At 42.2% G+C, this 21,503-nt stretch overlaps 1 protein-coding gene across 1 annotated transcript in view; it reads left to right on the plus strand.

The window, feature by feature from the left end:
- PAG1 (phosphoprotein membrane anchor with glycosphingolipid microdomains 1) overlaps nucleotides 1-21,503 on the plus strand; it is a 147,061-nt gene that overhangs the window by 87,394 nt on the left and 38,164 nt on the right. The window contains exon 3 of the mRNA XM_033934977.1: nucleotides 19,822-20,012. Within this exon, the coding sequence (XP_033790868.1) occupies nucleotides 19,885-20,012 (128 nt within the window). The 5' untranslated portion in view covers nucleotides 19,822-19,884. The remainder of the gene's footprint in view (nucleotides 1-19,821; nucleotides 20,013-21,503) is intronic.

Below are 21,503 nucleotides of genomic sequence, written 5' to 3' on the forward strand. Positions count from 1 at the left end.
GGCACCAAGACAGTCTGCTGCTGCTACTGTTGCATGATATGAACCGCTTCGATTAAGCAGTTGCATGCACTTAGTCAAAGTTTTTGAAATGATAACTGAGTTTTAACTGCCAGCAGACTAAGGGAGTAAAGAGGAGAAGGAATTTCAGTGAACCACTGGGGCAGAGAGGACAGTGTGAAAGAGGATTTTGGCTGACGTATTGGAGCACTGCTGGCCATAAACTAGAAAGTGTGCACTCTCTCTCTGTAATCTTCATTTCGCAGGGACCAGTTGCAACTTCTGTCCTAGTCCAAGGTCAGCAGTGCTCCAGCATTCCATCCAGAATCCGCTTTCACACTGTCCTCTGCCCAGAAGTTCACTGAATCTCTTCTTCTCCTCTTGACTCCCTTACATAAATTTTCCTTACTTGCATGTGCCTCCTCAAACCAACACAGTCAAGTGGTACAGAAAATATACAATATCCTAATCTTCTTGGGCCTTCAGGTGGTATAAATACTAGGTTTTTGACCGAACTATTCACTTATCTTGGTGTCAACCAATTCATCATAGGTCCATGGAGTGCTTATTCATAATGCTTTAGACTTCTCAAAATATCTTATCTTGTCTCCTCCATATTCCTCCAAAGCTGAAGTTCAAATTCACTCCATAGTGACTGCTCTTCAAACCACTTCACCATATCACATTCACCAGAACTGTTTCCTGTTATACCACTGCTTGGTAGTTCATATTACTTCCGACATAATGCTAGCCATCTGCAGCCTGTAGTTTGAATATGCAGCGTTCCTTAGTTTCACAGGATCTGTCTGCTGTATGGGGCTGATATTCAGCACTAGTGAGATGATTGGGAATGGCTCCCGGCCATCTAAATAGCACATCGCTGATATTCAACAGGGGATAGCCGGCTTTCTCACGCTGAAAATCCAACTTAGCGAATTGACTGGTGACCAGCTATGTCACATGTCACACTGCCAATATTCACCAGCTTGCAGGCTAAGTTCGGTGGCCAAAGACAACTGCCTAAAAGGGCAGTATATCTTTGGCTATTGAGACTTAGCCGGTTAGCCGCTGAATATTGGCCAAACATAAGACTGGAAATTGTATTCATTCATTTATTCAAGACTTGCTATACCACTTTAACTGAACTGAACAGAGCAAGGCGGTGTGCAATTCAGTAAACTGGAAAGAGTACAATAGATTGGATAGGAAAGAATTATTCATAACAAACGCTGGCTTATACAAAGCTGTGGTAGAGGTTTCTACTGTGGCGAAATAAATGCTCCAATGCTCATAGAATTCCAATGAGCGTTGGAGCATTTATCTTGCCGGTCCACTTTAGAGACCTCAACTGAGGCTTTGTAAAAGGAGGCCAAAGTCATTTTTAAATCAATCAATAGATATAGGGAAGGGGGGGGAGGGATACAGTCACCAAGGACTACATGTTCACGCAGAGAATGCTTGGTCAAAAAGGTAAGTTTTAACTGCAATTTTGAAGTTCTTGAGATTGGATTCTTTGCAAATATTGAGAGGCAGAGCGTTCCAGAGTGCTGGAGCAATGAAGAAAAAGGTAGACTCTCTTATGGATTTCAAGTGAGTGTATTGAGGTAGGGGGCGAACTAATAAATGGTAATTTAATGAACAGAGGATATAAGAGGGTGTGAATGGGATGGCCAGGCAGTGAAGGTAGTCAGGTAGCCCATAGTATAGTGCTTTAAAGGTCAAAATGAGGATTTTAAATTTAATTCTAGATTGAATAAGGAGTCTGTGATGCTTCTTAAGTAGTGGTGAGACATGGTTATACCTGTTTACTCGACATAGAAGATGAAGCGCACAGTTTTGAAGTTTGCATAAAAGTCCTTGGTAATTCCAGGGTAGATGATATTGCAGTAATCCAGCTTTGTCGTAAAAAGAGTGAGAAAATATGGCAGCATCAAAGACACTTCTGACTGTACGCAGTTGTCTGAGGATTTGCTTAGTGCTGAGATCTGAAGGGCAAAAGATAACAGAGTCAAAGAGTATACCAAGATAGTGGAAAGAGTTTGCTGGAGCAATTTTAGTGCCTGGAAGGGAAAGTTTGACCTTTAGAATGAGGTAGGTGGCGAGAAAGCCAACAGGCCACTATTTAATTGGTGTTGAGAACTAGGTGATGATTAGAGAGCCAGCCAACTATCTTACTGAGACAATGATGTAGGGCAGGGGTGCCCACACTTTTTGGGCTTGCGAGCTACTTTTAAAATGACCAAGTCAAAATGATCTACCAACAATGAAATTTTTTTTTTTTTTAAACCCACAAACCACACTGAAAGGCAGAGAAAATGTTAATTATCATTCATATTCTGGTGTATTTTCAAAGAGGTCACGGCAGATGACTCTATGCAATGTCACCTCAGTAACAACCATACAAAAATAGACAAATATACCCCCTCCCTTTTTACTAAAGCGCGATAGCAGTTTTTAGCGCAGGGAGTTGCGCTGAATGCCCCGCGCTGCTCTCGATGCTCATAGGCTCCCTGCGCTAAAAACCGCTATTGCGGTTTAGTAAAAGGGAGCCATAGTGCAAAATATAGACAGCAGATATAAATTCTCAAAATGGACACATTTTGATCACTAAATTGAAAATAAAATCATTTTTCCTACCTTTGTTGTTTGGTGATTTCATGAGTCTCTGGTTGCACTTTCTTCTTCTGACTGTGCATCCAATCTTTCTTCCCTTCTTTCGGCCTCCTGTATGTTTCCTCTCCTCCAGAGCTCATTCTCTCCCCCAACTTTTTCTTTCTGTCTCCCTGCCTCCCTTTCTTTCTGTCTCCCTGTTCCCATTTCTTTCTGTCTCCCTGCCTGCCCCCTTTCTTTCTTTCTCCCTGCCCTCCCCCAAGCCACTCGGTTTGCCGCCTCTGCTATCGGGGAACAGCCCCCAAGCCACTGCCGCCCCAAGCTCTCCCTGCAGAAGCGTCGCACTGACCAGCATTCCGCTCCCCGACGTCAATTCTGACATAGGAGAGGAAGTTCCGGGCCAACCAGGCATTTCTCCCCATTCCATCCAGCCTGAGCCCCATGGCTCCTTGATCCAGCATTTCTCTTCTGTGTCTGTCAGAATTACCATTCAACTTATTTTTTAACATCACCCTTCTTTGTGTCCATCTCACCGATATCCCTATCTCACCATTTTTTCAGAATCTTCATTTGTCTCTGTCCTTGTCTTTTACATTCTCCCACTGTTCCCAGGGGAGGGGGGTTGTCTTCTAAATTTCGGTTTTTGAGACCTTTTTGTTTGGCATGGAGATGGTGGCGTCGGGTTCAGGGTAGGACCCCCAGTGCTTCTCCAACTTCTACAACTCTCGGGTAATCCCAATTTCTCGCCGGGCCTTAGAAGTAGCCTTTTTGCTGATTGGGCTGCTCGTGGGGCCTCTACTCTTCATGATATGATAGAAGGGGACCCGGCCTCTTTTTTTTCGTTTGCCTCTTTCAGGGACCGCTGGGCTCTCCCAAACACTCAATTTTTTGCTTATTTACAAGCCAGACATTATTTCTCCAGTCTTCAGCAGTTATATGGGACTCGGTGGTTGTGTGGGCCCTTAGATGAGTACTTATTTCAGATTCCTGCTGAGGGGGGTTCCCTGTCTGTCTGGTATAAGGTGGCCGGTTCTGTTTGCTCAGCAGGTCGCCTTTCTCAGTTACGAGCCGCCTGAAATCGTGATCTCTCGGCTCACTACACACCGGAGGCTTTCCAGGAGCTTTTTCATACTTTAAAGGTCTTTGTGAAGTCCGCGGCTTGGCAGGAAACCCAATTTAAGATTCTCCACAGGGCTTATATTACCAGGGCACGGGGCGTCCGGCTGGGCCTTTGGGATACTGCTTTATGTACTAAATGCGAGGGGGCGCAGGGGTCCCTCTTGCATTCCTTTTTGGAGTGCCTCACCCTTACTTTGTGCAACATGTCCTTTTGCACAGCTTCGATTGGTCTTGCAGGTGAAGGTGGAATGGGATTATAAGACGCTGCTTTTGGGGGATCAGACCTTACTAGAGGCTCAGGGCCTTATTGTGCCCCAGCGGCGCTTTATATACTTGACTTTTTTGACTGTCAAACGCACTATATTGCATCACTGGACACAGGTTGGGGATATTCCTCTCGAGAGCTGGTTGGGACACATGACTGAATTGGCTAGCTTTGAGCTTACCTATTACAAATGCTCGCTTAATCCTGAGGTGTTGGCATATCTAGCTCTTTGGCAGGTGTTTCTGCAGTTACCCTTAGTCGCACGTTCTGGGGGAGGGTCGGGGGGTGTTTGAGTGGGGTGTGTGTTTCTGATGGGGGAGTGATTGCTTGTTGGTATGTCTGACTTTGGGGTTGTGGGGTTGTGTGAGTGTGCTTTCTCCTCCTACGAAATGTAAAGGGTTGGCGGGGTGCCTGGGTTTGTATTCAGTATTTTTCTTTCTCTTTGTTCTCACTTTTCGGTGTCTTTTTTGCGGGGGGAGGGGGGGGTCGATCCCTTTTTTGCTGTTGATTGATTACTTTTTGTTCCCCCTATGGCTTTGATGCAGTGCGGTTGTGGCTGTATATTTTCTTGTATTACTCTTACTTCTTTGTACCTGAGCCTTTGTTTTCTGTATGGCCAGTTGCCTTGTTGTACCCTTTCTCACAATAAAAATATATTTAAAAAAAAAAAGAAAAGTATAGGTGAAAAGATAGAGTCCTGAGGTATACCACAAGTTAAGTTTATTAATGGATGAGAGGTTGGGAGAGGAGGTGGACTGAACTCTAAAGGATCTATTTTGGAGAAATGATGAAAACCAGGATATAGCACTGGCATTGAATTTCCACTATCATTGCATACTACAGTAGATTGCTGGCAATCTTCCGCGGTCTGAATATGAGCCTGTATGTGTTCAGACCTTGGAGTAAGCATCCAGTGGAAAAACATTTTATAGGTATTCTCCAGCCACTGGAGGGAGGATACACAGAGGATTGTGTTGAGGCTGAAAGGGTAACAGAGGTCAGCTGGGGAGGGGAAGGTGATAAGATCTGAATAAAACAAGATGTTCTGAAAGCCAAGTGGGCCACATATCAAAGCTTCTGGTTTAGGATGTTCTGCTAGGAACCGCAGAACTATTCCTTCACTCCTAAAGTTGAGGATAAACTCTGTATCCCCTGTTTCTCAGAGGTACACAGGCTTGTCTTGATACTTGTTAGATATCATATTTAATGAAGATGAATAATTTCTGTAGCCAGGATTTTAATAGGTGGTACTAGTTTCTGGTGGCAGGCTTCCAGGCTTTTTCCCTTGATCTACAAGAAGAGAGGCACTAGGCTGCCACCATGTGGTAAGAGCTGATTCTGCTATTATCTACTGTAGCAACATGAGCTGAGCATATTGTTCAGAACACTGGCTCATTAGAACTCTTACTAAAAGTCTGAGCCAGGGCTGACCCTAGAGTAGCATAAAGTCCTGTGTGAATAAGCTGCAAAGAGTAGAGCTCCCTTGGAACTCAAGATAATGATAAGGTCACCCATGTCATGTGCACAAATACACAGCTGATAACACTTCTTCATTTATGAACGCATAGCTGATAGTGCAGCCTCATTCTGCACCTATTGAAAGCTGTGTACGTATGCAGGGCTTCTCAAAGCATAAGGCCAGCCCTCATTCTTTCTCCCCCAAGGACAGTTTTCTTTTATTTGTTTCAATAAAAATGTAGCAGCAATGAATTATTCCGTATTCTTCCATTTATTGCTCTTTTAGATTAAAAATAGAAACATAGAAACATGATGGCAGATAAAGGCCAAATGGCCATTTAGGCTGCCCATCCGCAGTAACCATTATCTCTTTCTCTCTCTGAGAGAGCCCACGTGCCTATCCCAGGCCCTTTTGAATTCAGGCACAGTCTTTCTCCACCACCTCTTCTGGGAGACTGTTCCACGCATCTACCACCCTTTCCGTGAAAAAGTATTTCCTCAGATTACTCCGGAGCCTATCACCTCTTAACTTCATCCTATGCCCTCTCATTGCAGAGTTTCCTTTCAAATGAAAGAGACTCGACTAATGCACATTTATATTATGTAGGTATTTAAACGTCTCTATCATATCTCCCCTCTCCCGCATTTCCTCCAAAGTATAAAGATTGAGATCTTTAAGTCTATCCCCATATGCCTTATCACAAAGACCACACACCATTTTGGTCACCTTCCTCTGGACCGACACCATCCTTTTTATATCTTTTTGAAGGTGCAGTCTCCAGAATTGTACACAATATTCTAAATGAGATCTCACAGGGGCATCAATACCTTCTTTTTTCTAATGGCCATATCTCACCCTATGCAACCTAGCATCCTTCTAGCTTTCGCCATCACCTTTTCAACCTGTTTGGCCACCTTAAGATCATCACATACAATCACGCCCAAGTCCTGCTCTTCTGTCGTGCACATAAGCTCTTCACTCCCTAATCCAGGGGTGTCCAATGTCGGTCCTCGAGGGCCGCAATCCAGTCGGGTTTTCAGGATTTCCCCAATGAATATGCATGAGATCTATTTGCATGCACTGCTTTCAATGCATATTCATTGGGGAAATCCTGAAAACCCGACTGGATTGCGGCCCTCGAGGACCGACATTGGACACCCCTGCCCTAATCTGTACCGTTCCCTCGGATTTTTGCAGCCCAAATGCATGACCTTGCATTTCTTAGCATTAAATTTTAGCTGCCAAGTTTCAGACCATGAGCACTAACCTAGTAGTTAGAGCAGGGAAGCCAGTTTCAAATAGTAACAAAGAAGCAGAAAATGACAGCAGATAAAGATGATATGGCTTATCCAGTCCGTGCATCCCTACTATCCCTTTTTCTCCATTAGATCCTATATGCCCATCCCATGCTTTCTTGAATTCTGAAATAATTTATCATTGTCACTCCATCACTACCCTTTCTGTTAGATAGCTTCTACTGTATGTTGGCAGCTTGATAAACAACCTCAAAAAAATCCAAACTATTCGGAAAACAGTGACTTGATTGATATTCTCAGCTTGTAAATATGACCAAGAGATCCTCCTTTTGATAAATTTGCATTAACTTCCTGTGGAGGCCAGGGTTTATTTTAAGATCTGTTTCATGGTATTTAAATCTAAGAATATAAGAGTTGCCATACTGAGACAGACTGGAAGTCCATCAAGCCCAATATCCTGTTTCCTACAATGGCCAGTCGAGGTCAAAAGTACCTGGAAAGATGCCAGAAGAGTAAAACAGATTTTATGCTGCTTATCCTAGAAATAAGCAATGGATTTTCCCAAGTCCATCTTAATAATAAATGTTGGCACTGTCATCTTGAAGCAGGGACTTTAGATCATTTGTTATTCTATTGTCCATATGTTATAGATTTTTGGAAATCAATTTGGACCAAATTAATTGTTTATTATATAATCCAGTGGCATTGTCATATGATACTGTGCTGTTTGGTATGGCAATGAGAGCAAAAAGTCAGATTTCTTCAAATAATAACAAATTATTACTTATAATGACTGGGGTTGCCATTCAACAAATTACTTATAATTGGAAGAACTGGAGTAGACTAAATTATAATTTTTGGTGGAATTCTCTATGTCATATATATAAAATGGAAAGATTTATTGCAATACAGAAAGGGTGTTTTAAGAAATTTCAAGATGTGTGGGAGCCATTAACAAAATATTGTACTGATTAGAGGACATTTTTTCCCTTGAATTTACAAGTTCAATTGTGAGGGGGGGGAGGGAGGGTAATTTATTATTACAAATCGTACAAGGTATTTGATTATATGATAAGAAAGGTGGGAGATAAGGGCATATCATTTGTACCATTGATGATTATTAAGTGATATATTTATTGTTAATTTGTTTGAGTATATTGTCACACATATTGTAAGTTTGAAAATGAATAAAGATTTTTTTAAAAATAAAATAAATGACTTGGGAACTTTTCTTTTAGGAAATTATCCAAACCTTTTTTAAACCCTGTTAAGCTAACTGCTTTCATCACATTCTCTAGTAATGAATTCCAGAGTTTAATTACATATTAAGGGCTTGATTCTATATATGGTGCCTAAAAAATTTGCATCAACTAGTACAGTGCTAAGTGCAATTCTGTAAAAGTTACATGCACCTTATGGAATCACACTTACCCCCTCTTTTATGAAACTGCTATAGCAGTTTCTAGCGTGGGGAGCTGCGCTGAATGGCCTGCACTGCTCCCAACGCTCATTGAGTTCCTATGAGCGTTGGGAGCAGCACAGGCCATTCAGCATGGCTCCCCACACTAGAAACTGCTATCGCAGTTTTGTAAAAGAGGGAGTTAGTGTCAGTGCGTGCCATACCTTTTAGGTGCATCTATTTAGGCCAGCTAAAATAAGGTCTAAATGCCTGCATCTAAGTTATGCTCCAACCCATTGTGACCCATTATGACCGCCCCATCCACGCCCTTTTTTGATCCACCTCTAACAACATGGCAGGTCTTCCCCTTCCTGGTGCATCCTGGGATGCACCAGGGAGGGGCCTAAGGTTCTAATTGGCTCAGGCGCTTAAGGTTACGACAGCTCAGACCAGTTGGCAAATTTTGGCCGCGAATGTGGTGCAGTGAGGTTAGGGAATCACTTGGTGATGATAGAGAATCGCTCGGAGTACTCATTGTAATATTAATGACCTCGTTGTGCTACATATGTATGGTCATATCGGAGACTGCTAGGAAACTCAGAAAAGACCACAGTAAGCACAACACTAAAATACACGCACGCTAGAGGCACATTTTAGTTTTGAGAATCTTCCCAAGTCTTGCTTTATAAGTTCATTGACAGCAGGTGGCATTAAAGCATCGGCAGGCTGGCACCCCCATCTCTTCTGCTCACTGCTCCTTGGAGGCTAACTAATGTGCTGACTGTTATAAATGCAGCAGGCAGCTCAGGCCCATCTGTCATATTTTAATGGTCCCATTAAAGTCAATGAGACTTACTGCAGGAGCTATGGATGCTGCCCTTGCCCATAGCTACTCTTATATTTACATCTCTCTCTATATATTATATACAGTATCTGTGTTCTCCATAAATTGCCTGTGGAAGCTAAAGAGACTGCCACTAACAAGCATAATAGTTTGCATATCTATAGTGCTTTTCTTCCCCCATCCCCCCCCCCCCCCAATCATACAAGACTCCATTTTTTTCCACATTTACAAACGTACCATTTCAGCTCTGTTCATGGTGTGGGTGACTTGAATACATGAGTACTTCTAGGGAGAAAAAAGTGAGAACAGATATTATTTTCTTTTTATTATTTCAATTGTGTCGGGGTAAAGTGGAGAAGAGGAAGTAACCCCCCTCCCGTCAGGTAACACAGTGTTATTAGGAAAGCATGAATTAGAATAGTATAATGATAAAATAATAAATGCATATTAATGTGAATAAAGCATAGATGAATATAAATATAATACTATGGGCACTTATTAAGGAAAGGAAGGAAAGATCAATAACAGATCAATAACATATACATTGTAAAACAGAGGGGCAGCTGCTGAAGCTGGCTAGGGAAAGAAGGGAAGGCAACATTGATGTGCAAAGCCTAGACTGAAGGAAAGGCCTGGGTAAAATAAAAAAGTCTTCAAGGCCAATTTATATTTGACAAACTATGCCTCAGAGTGAATGTAAAGCAGGGCTGTGGGTTGTGAAGGATGTGGATGGGGCAAGGGAGGCTTAACCTCACCAAGCCTCTTATAATAATAATAATAACTTTATTCTTCTATACCGCCACAATCTTGCGATTTCTAGGCGGGTTTACATTCAAGAGAGCTGGACATTCAGCGAGTTACAATATGCAGATAGTCAGAGGAAATACAGAGTACAGTAACTTTAAGAAAGCGAAAAAATCAAATATATAGTTTGCTAAGAATTTTCCGAGAGGACCTGTTTGGAAAAGGTCGCGAATTACAAAAAAATACAGCGGAAATGACAATATACAGAGCACCCCACCAGAGGCATAGCTGAAGAAGGGGGAAGAGAAAGAGGAACATGCTGAAGATCATATGGGGAAGGAGGAAAGAATGGAGAGAGATGCTGGAGGCCATGGTATAGAGGGTGGGCAGGAAAGAAAGTAGGGAATTAAGAGAAGTATTAGACAACATGGGAGGGGGTTGGGAGGGAGGGAGGTACACACTAATAAGCAACTAAGGAAGGAGCAGCGACTGCAACTTTCTGCACCATATGCTGGTTCCATTTATGGCAAAGGAGACGGGACCAGCACAGGACACAATAGCAGAGTGTACTGAGATGTGGTCCTGCACTACTTCCTTGGTTGTTCATTAGCATGGACCTGGTGGAGGTGCAATTAGAGGTAGGAAAATTGTGCTGTATAGAGGTGGAGAGAGAGCGAGAGAAAAAAAACAGGGTAAGACAGGATGGATGAAAGGGAGAAAGAAATGGGTCAATACAGGATGGGTAGAAAGGAAAACAAAAATAGAGCAAGACTGGATGGAAGGGCAAAAAGAAAATAACAGAACAGGGCAATACTAGATTAGGAGAAAGAAAGAGAGAGAGAGGGCAATAGTGAATAAGGAGGTAGGAGACAGAGACAGGCGATAGCAGAAAGGGGAAATACTGCTTAGAAGGAGCGAAAGAGGCAGTGCCGGATGAAGGAAGAAAGGCAGGTGCAATGCTGACTGGTGCATTGTGGGGGGGGGGGGGTTAGAGAGAGAGGCAATGTTGGATAGCAAAGGGGGAAGGAATAGAGACAGAGGAGATACTGGATGGCAGAGAAGAGAGAGAAAGGCTTTCTCTGTGAGTATGAAATTAAATACCACTAATGCAAAACTCCTATAGTTTGGTCCTAAATTAGATCAATTGCCTTCTTCATTGTTGTTAAATTCTGGCGATTGTTTGAAGACTGAATTTTCATCAGAAATTCTGAGGGGGGTTTCTGGATTCCACTCTTTCTTTATCAAATCAAAAATATAATGAAAAAATGTTTTTTCAGTCTTCGGATGTTGAGAAGGGTTCGTCATTTGTTTCATCAACAACATTTTGCTGTTTTGGTTCAGGCAATTATACTCGCTTATTTGGATTATGAAATCTAAAAAGGGGTGAAAGTGGGTAAATAAATAAATAATTTGCTCCACTTGTTAGGCTGAGAGTATTATCTCAACGGAAGAAAAGGTCTCAGGTTTGTTCTGGCAGAGCATAAATGTTCAAACCTCCTCCACCAAACTGTGCGGCAGAGTTAGGACCAGGGAGGAGTGTGAGGACCTACAAAGAGACCTGGACAAGCTGGAAGACTGGGCAAACAATTGGCAAATGCGCTTTAACGTGGACAAATGCAAGGTCATGCATATAGGGAAAAAGAACCCGTTGTTCAACTACAAATTGGGGGGGGGTACTGTTGGGAGACAGCAGACTTGAGAGAGACTTGGGTGTGCTGGTGGATGCTTCACTGAAGCCATCTGCACAGTGCGCAGCAGCCTCGAAAAAAGCCAACAGGATTCTGGGCATCATAAAGAAGGGCATAACAACCAGAACACGGGAAGTCATCATGCCATTGTATCGAGCGATGGTGCGTCCACATCTGGAATACTGCGTTCAGTATTGGTCGCCGCACCTCAAGAAGGACATGGCGGTACTTGAGAGAGTCCAAAGGAGAGCAACGAAAATGTTAAAAGGGCTGGAACACCGCCCATACGACGAGAGGTTGGATAGGCTGGGGCTCTTCTCTCTGGAGAAAAGGAGGCTCAGGGGAGATATGATAGAGACCTTCAAGATCATGAGGGGCATATAGAGGGTGGATAGGGACAGATTCTTCAGACTGAAGGGGACAGCAAATACGAGGGAGCATTCGGAGAAACTGAAGGGAGATAGGTTCAAAACAAACGCAAGGAAGTTTTTTTTTCACCCAAAGGGTCGTAGACACTTGGAATGCGCTACCGGAGGAAGTGATCCGGCAGAGTACGGTACAGGGATTCAAACAGGGATTGGACGGATTCCTGAAGGATAAAGGGATCATGGGATACTGAGGGAGGAGCTGGGATGTAACGCAAGTATAGAAAGCTAACCAGGTAATGAGTATAGAAACCAAACCAGGTCGTGCATGTGCAAGACCGGAGGGTTAGGACTTCGATAGGAAGACAGGACTTAAATGAGAAACCAAGGTGGCAAGGGAGCCCCTTCTGGTGATACAGACAGGTCGTGACCTGTTTGGGCTGCCGCGGGAGCGGACTGCTGGGCAGGATGGACCTGTGGTCTGACCCAGCGGAGGCACTGCTTATGTTCTTATGTTCACCCACATCATCGGCAGAAAAAACTTCCGTAGAGAATATACAGTTGCCACTATGCTAATCTTAAGTGTGGGACTGAGATGTTATATAGCAACATTGACAACTGTGTTATAAATCTTTTAAGTGGCATCTTGTTTACTAGCCAACGTTTCACAGTATACAACCGTTTCTTCAGGGCTTCCTGATTCCCTCTTTCTTCACACAGGTCTGTGAAAATAATGATATAAAGATCTCACTCATCCTTTTTAATGGTATACTATCTCAAAAGGAATTTAAAGGATATTACTCACTGACTTGTTTTCTCGCACGATCTCACCAGCGTCCTGTTTTCATAGCGGCTTCTCAGAATTTTTTAGAGAGAGATTCACCACGTCACTGCTAAAGGGAGTATTTGGATTCTCCTCATTCATATTACAACATTATCTTCCCCAACAGGAGGGGGAGCAAAGAGTCCCTACAGAATTTTTGATTAATTTGGCTAGGATAGCTATGTGTGAGAACTTTTTTATGTTTGACGGAAAATTTATAAACAAAAAATGGGGTTGCCATGGGAGCAGCGATGGCGCCCTCAATCGCTAATCTATTTATGTCAAACTTTGAATCTGAATGGATTTCTGAGAATCCTTTTAGTGAGAAGTTTTCACAATGGTCAAGGTTCATAGACGACATCTTCTTTGTTTGGAAGAGTGACCGTAAGCATCTGGTGCAGTTCTTGGAGTGGTTAAATACCTGCCATTCAAATATTTTATTTGTCATGCAATGTGATACAATAAAAATAACCCTTCTGGATATAGTATTGAGACGAGCTGGTAAAAAATTGTATACCATGGTACATAGGAAGGAAACAGACAAGAATACATTTTTGCATTATAATAGTTTCCATCCTCCTCATTAAAAAATATAATTTACCAATATCCCAGTTTTTATGGTACAGGCGATTGTGTAGCACCATGGCTGAGTATAAAACGCAATCGAAGTTCTTGAAGAATAAATTGAGACAACAGGATTATCCAGAACAAGTGATTCACAAAGCATACAAAAGAGCGTTAAATGCAAATAGAGATTTAATGTTTTTGAACAGACCTCCACAATCAACAGACAAAATAATGTCAGATCTGATCAGAAATCTCATGAACTAGGTAGAATTCTACACAAATACTGGCCCTTAATTAAAATGTTGCCACCTTTTAAGGAATATGAGTTACGATTAGCATATAGAAGGGGTGCAAACTTGAAAGAAAAATTAAGTCCTGCAGTACTAAAAAAAACCAAAGAGGGCACAAGAGAGAAGCCTCAACATACAGCCTGTGGGAAGTGTATGAACTGTGCAATCATGGTGACATCGTCTGAGTTTATAAATCCATTAAACCAAAAGAAATATGTGTTTAAACATGAGACAACATGTACTACTGAATTCGTTGTATACTGTATTGTATGCCCGTGCCTAAAAGTATATGGGGCCAGACCATTAGATAACTATGAATTCGTTTAAGTGAGCACAAAAGTGCATTAAGCAGGCAGAATATACAAGCTCCAATGATTCAACATTGCTTAGACTATAATCATGTTTTTATTTTCAACTGAAATGTTATGTGTTAGATCACATAGAGCAGGACAGATGTGGAGGGTATAGGCAGCTATATCACCAACAACGAGAACAGCACTGGATTTATGAGTTGTTTCCTTTCTTTTCCTTGGACGATTGAAATTGCCACGATTCCATTGAACCAATCCAGTACAATCATGGCTGTGTTAGTCAACCAATGAAGAGAATCCAAATACTCCCTTTAGCAAAAACTCTGAGAAGCCGCTATGTAAACAGGACGCTGATGAGATTGTGCGAGCAAACAATTCAGTGAGTAATATGCTTTAAATTCCTTTTGAGATAGTATACTATTAAAAAGGATGAGTGAGATCTTTATATCATTATTTTCACAGACCTGTGTGAAGAAAGTGGGAGTCAGGAAGCCTTGAAGAAACGGTTGTATACTGTGAAACATTGGCTAGTAAACAAGACGCCACTTATTTAATTGCTGTAAATCGAGTCGAGTCTTCTCAGAATGATGACTCTGTATACAAAGTTAAGCTTTAGTTTAGTTGTCAATGTTGCTATATAACATCTCAGTCCCACACTTAAGATTAGCATAGTGGCAATTGTATAGTCTCTATGGAAGTTTTTTCTGCTGATGATGTGGGTGGAGGTTTGAGCATTCATGATCTGCCAGAACAAACCTGAGGCTTTATCTTCCGTTGAGATAATACTCTCTGCCTAACAAGTGAAGTAAATTATTTATTGTCATTTGGATTATATAAATTCTCTTTATAACAACTTAAGTAAATGTAACATGAAAAGGATGCAACTTATTCAAAACACGGTGACCAAACTGATATTTGGTAAGAGTAAATATGATCATGTTATTCCTTTGTTGAAAGCCTTGCATTGGCTTCCGGTTTATTGGAGAATCCGATTTAAATGTACCAGAATAACATTTAAAATTCTATATGGAATTTTCCCCCCCATTGATCGCTCTTTCGTTTAATTCTCAACAGCCTTTGTACTCCAAGGAAATTCATAAATATAAACTAGCCTTTCCTTCTATTAAGGGAATTAAAGCATTAGGCAAGATCTGTCGATCTTTTGCAAAAATTTGGAATAATCTTCCTGCTGAAGTTAGACTTCTTCCTTCTTTATTAACTTTTTTGAAAACTTTAAGATAGCATTCCAAGAGCATTCCTCAGTGCTTTTAAGTGTATTCCAGGTTCACATAATATACGATTACAGGGTACTAGGAACAGGATATTTTCCTACGTTGCTCTGACCCAATCAAATTCCCTCCCGCTGTGGGGTGAGGGTGGTGGTGGATGGGTATTAGAGTCAGGGGATTGTGCTGCGGGAGGGAATGGGCATCTCTTCCACTGTGGGATAGGGGGGTGGGATAGGGGGGTGGGTAGTAGTGTTGGTGAATTGTGCAAACTTAGCAGGAGAGAGTGGGCATCCCTCCCGCTGCCTTGGGTGGATGTCCGGAAGTTTTGCGAGCGTGGTGGGAGAAAGTGGGTATCTCTCTTGCTGATCTTTGATTTGTTTTTTTTTTGGGGGGGGGATTAATAGTTTGCGCATGTGCTGATCGCTACCACCAGCGACTCATCTCAAGTAAATTTAGTGAGCTTACATGAACATCCGCAAACCTCATTTGCATGTGGGGTCTTTTGAGAATGACTCTCCTTTTTGAAATCATTAAAATAGTGATCTCAGTAGCAGCCCATCATATTTTATTGTGAAGTTTTGAGAATCTTCCTCAGTCTTATATAAAGTTTCACTCTTTCACATTTAATTTCCAGGGCACCCCAGATGTTTAATCTGTGTAGCAGCTGTGACTAGAGTGATAATCAAGAACAGTAGGGCAGGTTTGGGGAACATACTACTTATATGTCAGCTGTTTGATTACTGCTTGCAGAGAAGCCATGTTTCACTCATTAGGAGTATGTTTTACTCATTTGAAGGCATTCTTACTCTCACAGACTTTGAGCCATTATCTCACTTATTAGGGCTTCATTGCCAGCACGCTGATTTTGATCACTACTTTCATGAGAAGTGAGCCTATGAAGAGAGAAGTCAGGTGGTCCAACCAATAGAAGAAATATGAGCACACACAGTAGCACAGTAAATGATGGCAAAAAAAGATCCTCATGATCCATCCAGTCTGCCCAACAAGATAACCAGAGCTCCTCTCACCACTCTGTGTAAAGCAGATCACCCATGTTTAAATGCTGGTTGTGAAGTCACCACCATGCCAACCATATAGGCAGCCAAACATGATGAGAATGATATATGATGTATGACAGTATTCAACTTAACAGTCAAGATGTCTTCTCCTCAGCTGCATAGTCCCCTCACTCACAGTATGTGACGATAAAATGATTAACACACTGGAGCTATCGATCCTGTCTCTTGCCATGTTCGGGACATAGATTGTACAAGTCTTTCTGGCATCGGCCTCCATTCCCTCATGCTGGATTTGGCCACTCTTCTTTGTCCCTCACTATTTGCGGGACCAGACCATTCAAATCTGACTGACATTGGCTTTAATTCCCACTATTCTTGCCCAAGATAACAACTCAACAGCCATGTTGCATTTTCATCTTCCTTCTATTTAAGCATCCCCTGTGTCTATCCTATGCATTTTTTTTTCAAATTCTTTATTCATTTTTCATCTTACAACAAGTACACAATATTACATAATTTAAAACTTTTACACATCACTTGAATTTCTTTCTATTTTCATTGTAAATACATAAATTTATTCCCTCCCCACCCACCCTTCCTACAAAAATTTCAATCAAAAATATCATATAAATATTGTATTCTTATCTATTGATTAAACCTTTAATAGAACTTTATACCATCCCCCTCCCCCTATGTATAAATATATTGTCAGTGGAAAATGATGTCTAATCATTATAATAATTTATCAATGGCCCCCAAATCTTTTTAAAATTATTATAATTCCCTTTCTGGATAGCAATTGTTCTTTCCATTTTGTAAATGTGGCACAACGAATTCCACCAGAATGTATAGCTAAGATTTTTGTAATTTTTCCAGTTACTGGTGATATGTTGCATGGCAACTCCTGTCATAATCAATAGAAATTTACTATTGCTTGATGAAATTTGACTTTTTGTTCTCATTGACATACCAAACAGAATTGTATCATATGATAATGCTACATGGTTTTCTAATAAAGAATTTATTTGAGACCAAATTGATTTCCAAAAGGCTATGATACAGGGACAATAAAATATTAAATGATCTAGGGTCCCTGCTTCGAGATTACAATGCCAGCATCTATTAGACTTAGAGCTATCTAACTTTTGTAATCGAACTGGGGTCCAAAGTGCTCTGTGTAACAAAAAGAACCAAGTTTGTCTCATAGATGCGGACATTGTGCATCTCATTCTCCAAGACCAAATTCGTGGCCATTGAGACGCAGAAATTTGATGCTTAATCTCAATGCTCCAAATGTCTCTAAGTCCAGTCCTTGGTTTTTTATTCATAAATCTAGATATCAATTTATACCACTGTGCAGCTTGGTGTCCCAAGAAATCCGCCTGAAAGCATAAGAACTCCAGACTATACTGATTATTGAGATTTTTCCATTCAGGGAACCCCACCTGAATGGCCTGCTTCAGTTGCAACCATTTATAACTTTGCGATTTATCTAGACCATATTTATGTTGCAACTGTGAAAAATCAAGCAGTTTACCATTTGAAATAACATCATTTAAAGTCCGTATACCTGCAATAATCCAATGCTTCCAAACGATTTTAAATCTGCCAATTTGAATCTTGGAGTTTATCCAAATAGATTTATCCTATGCATTTTTGAATTTGTTCAGTGTTAGACTCTGCCACCTCTCTTGGAAGAGCATTCCAGAATCCACCACTCTTTCTGTAAAAAAGTATTTACTGACATTAATCCTGAGTCAACCTCCCTCCCTAGTTTTACCGCCCATATGTCTCTGAAAGAGGTTTGTTAGAATATTAATTCCTTTATCTGCCATCTTGTTTCTGTGTCTGTCATCACCTCTTTCTCTTCTTTTTCCCAGTATATACTGTACATATTCAAGTTCTCCAGTCTCTTCTTATACATCTTATAGCACAAACCCTGTACCATTTTTGTCACTTTCTTCTGAACCACCTCAATTCTTTTTATATCCTTGTAGAGATACAGTCTCCAAAACTGGACACAGTACTCCAGGTGGGGCCTCACCATTGACTTGTACAAGGGCATCAATACCTCTTTCCTTCTGCTGGTTATACCTCTCTCTTTGCAGCCTAGCATTCTTCGGGCAACAGCCACCACTTTGTCACATTGTTTCACTGCCTTCAGATCTTCAGACACCATCACCCCAAGATCTCTCTCTTGATCTGTGCATGTCAGTCTGTCACCCCTAGCACATACTGCTCTCTTGGATTTCTGCACCCCAAGTGCATCACTTTGCACTTCTTCACATTAAATCTTAACTGCCAAACAGACCATTCTACTAATTTTTGTAGATTCCCTTCTCATATTGCCCACACCCACTGGAGAGTCGACTCTCGCAAACAGGAAGTTACGTCAGAGTGAGGGACAAGGCCAACAGAAGCTTTGAAGACTTGAAGAGGTAACACTGGTTTGCCCTTCAGAGAGCCATTCCAATACTGGGGGAAGAAAGGGGAGAGGTGCTGGCATCCCAAGTTGACACCCAGGGCTGTCCTCCCCCCCTTGCTGCACCACTGGGGAGAGCTTACGACAGTTTAATCTACATTTTACTAACACAGCTACATCACTATAGCAAGGAAGGCTGTAGGATATTGTCTACTATATCATAGGGAAGGGGTTTCCATGACCAGTCCTTAAGGGCTGAACAGGTTGGCTTGGGCTTCAAGTTGTCCACAATGAATATTCAATAGGTATATTTGTATGCATTTGATCTAAGAACTGGCTTAATTGCATATGTTGGCTACCTTGAAACCAGATCCGTCTGTGGCTGTGCAGGACAAGATGCGAGAACCTCTTTCGTAGGGAACCACTGCTACAAACTTGAAAACTATGTACAGTTCTGGTCGCCGTATCTCAAAAAAGATATAGCGGAATTAGAAAAGGTACAGAGAAGGGCAATGAAAATGATAAAAGGTTTGGGACGACTTCCCTATGAGGAGAGGCTAAAGTAGCTAGGGCTGTTCAGCTTGGAGAAGAGATGGCTCAAGGAAAATATGATAGAGGTCTTTAAAATACTGAGTGGAGTGGAAAGGGTAGATGTAAATCACTTGTTCACTCTTTACCAAAATACTAGGACTAGGGGGCACGCAATGAAGCTACTAAGTAATAGATTTAAAACAAACCGGAGAAAATATTTCTTCACACAACATGTAATTAAACTCTGGAATTTTTTGCCAGAGAATGTGGGAAAATCAGTTAGCTTAGCTGGGTTAAAAAAAAAAAGGACTGGCTAATTTCCTAAAAGGACTGGCTAATTTCCTAAAAGAGAAGTCCATAGGCCATTATTAAGATGGCTTGGATCCACGGCTTATTCCTAAGATAAGCAGCATAAAATCTATTTTACTACTTGGAATCTAGCTAGGTGCTTGGGACCTGGGTTGGCCACTGTTGGAAACAGGATACTGGGCTTAATGGACCTTCAGTATGGCAATTCTTATGTTCTTATTGTACATCCGTCTTTTCTGTGGAAGATCTAAAGATGCAGAAGTGTATTTTGTGTCAGAGTGTGAGGGCAGTTCATTACCCTGATCCTGACCTCCTTGACCAGGAAAATCAGGTGTAAAAACTGCAGCAGTCACTCCTGTGAATTCAGCACAGGGAGCACATACGTCACTTTGAAACAAATTACTTTTGAAATTACTACTTTTCCCTGGGGCACAAAATTAAATTGAGCTGCAGACAGAATACTGTAATAAGACATTTACCATTTTTTTCTTTTTTTATGATGATTAAGTAAATGCTGAGTTCTGAGTTGGTGATAAGCTGCACAGATTTCAGGAGGTCCCTCTTCTTGTTGCAGGAGAGATTTGCGGCCTGGGCCACAGATGCCTGCTCTCCCTGAAGGGTGACACAGTTGGTGCTGATGGCTCCGGTTCTAGCAGTGGAATTCTCAACTCACGAGCAGGTTGATATTGCCTGGGGAGGGCTTGCTGCAGTAACAACATTCCTGGCTGTCACTGTCCTCTTCATTCTCTGCTCCAGCTGTGACAGGTAAGAGTCAGCCACACTGGAGAGTGGGCAAGCGCAGGAAGTGAATAATGAGGAAATACAAGTAAGCATGGGGCTAGCGGAGAGAGCTGCTGGATGAGAGGGGGCAAAGGGGTGCAGTGCTGCAGTGGCACAGGCAAGCAACTGAAAAGTCGTTAGCATTGGTTTTAATTGTTTCTGAGCCAGTATTTACTGACCGTGAAACAATTACAGTGGTACCTCGGTTTACGAGTGCACCGGTTTGCGAGTGTTTTGCAAGTCGAGCAAAACATTTGCAAAATCGGCACCTCGGAAACCGAGCATGGCTCGATTTACAAGCGCCCCCCCTGACACAATCCGGCATTCCCCCCCCCCCCCCGACGCGATTGGGCACCCTCCACCGCTTCATACCGTCATCTGGGCACCGGCATGTCCTGTGCTTGGTGCCGGTGCCCAAAGATTGGCCTCCTCATCTGCTGGGCCTTGAGCATCTGCACATGCTCAAGGCCTGTGAGTGGCACCCTCTGTCACTCAAGGAGAGCTCACAACTGGGCAGCCTGATAATATTTCAACACATTAGGAACCGCCAAACCCCCTTCCTGCTTACTAAGATAAAGCACCCTTTGACCCACTGGCGGGCACCTACCAGCCCGTATAAACCTAAGAATGCTACATTGCACCCCTTCCAAAACCCTCCTGCTAACCCATACCGGAAGAACCTGAAAAAGAAACAGGAGCCCAGGCAAAAACCATCATTTTGACTAACTCCACCCGCCCCAACCAGGAAAAATACTGTCCCTCAACACTCCAAATCCACCTTAGTACGCCGAAATAAGGGAGGATAATTAAGATCATACAGACTCATGCCCGGGGGTCCAATAAAGACTCCCAGATACTTCATAGAGCTCTTAATCCACCTTAAAGAGAATCTCCTACAAACCATCCTACCCACTCCTCAGACAAATTCACGTTCAACAATTCCGATTTTCCAACATTAATGCGGAAGCTAGAGATAACATCCAAACACCTCCAGTTCAGTCAAAACTTCCTGCAAAGAGTCTTCCGGCTCCTCCACAATGAAGAGCATGTAATCTGCGAACAGGTTCAACTTATACTCCCCTGTAGGCATAGCAATACGCCGAATGTTCGTATTACTACGCACTCTCTGCACCAGGGGTTCAACGACCAAGGCAAACAAAATAGGAGAAAGGGGACAACCCGAGACAAAGAAAAAGTGTCAGAGTAACTCCCATTCACCTTTACACAGCCCACCGGGATAGTATAAAGAATGCGAATCCACTCCCTCATCCGCGGAATCAAACCTATCGATTCCAAAACTTGAAAGAGAAAGGGCCAGGAAGCCCTATCAAAGGCTTTTTCGGCTTCAATTGACAGGAATACCGCTTCCCTGTCACCCCTCCGGGCCCACTCCAATAGATTATATACCCTCCTAATATTATCCCCATCTGCCTACCCACCACAAACCCCGACTGATCAGTGTGAATCAAGCGTGGA

The sequence above is a fragment of the Geotrypetes seraphini genome, chromosome 2 (genome assembly GCF_902459505.1).
Source record: "Geotrypetes seraphini chromosome 2, aGeoSer1.1, whole genome shotgun sequence".
Lineage (NCBI taxonomy): Eukaryota > Metazoa > Chordata > Amphibia > Gymnophiona > Dermophiidae > Geotrypetes > Geotrypetes seraphini.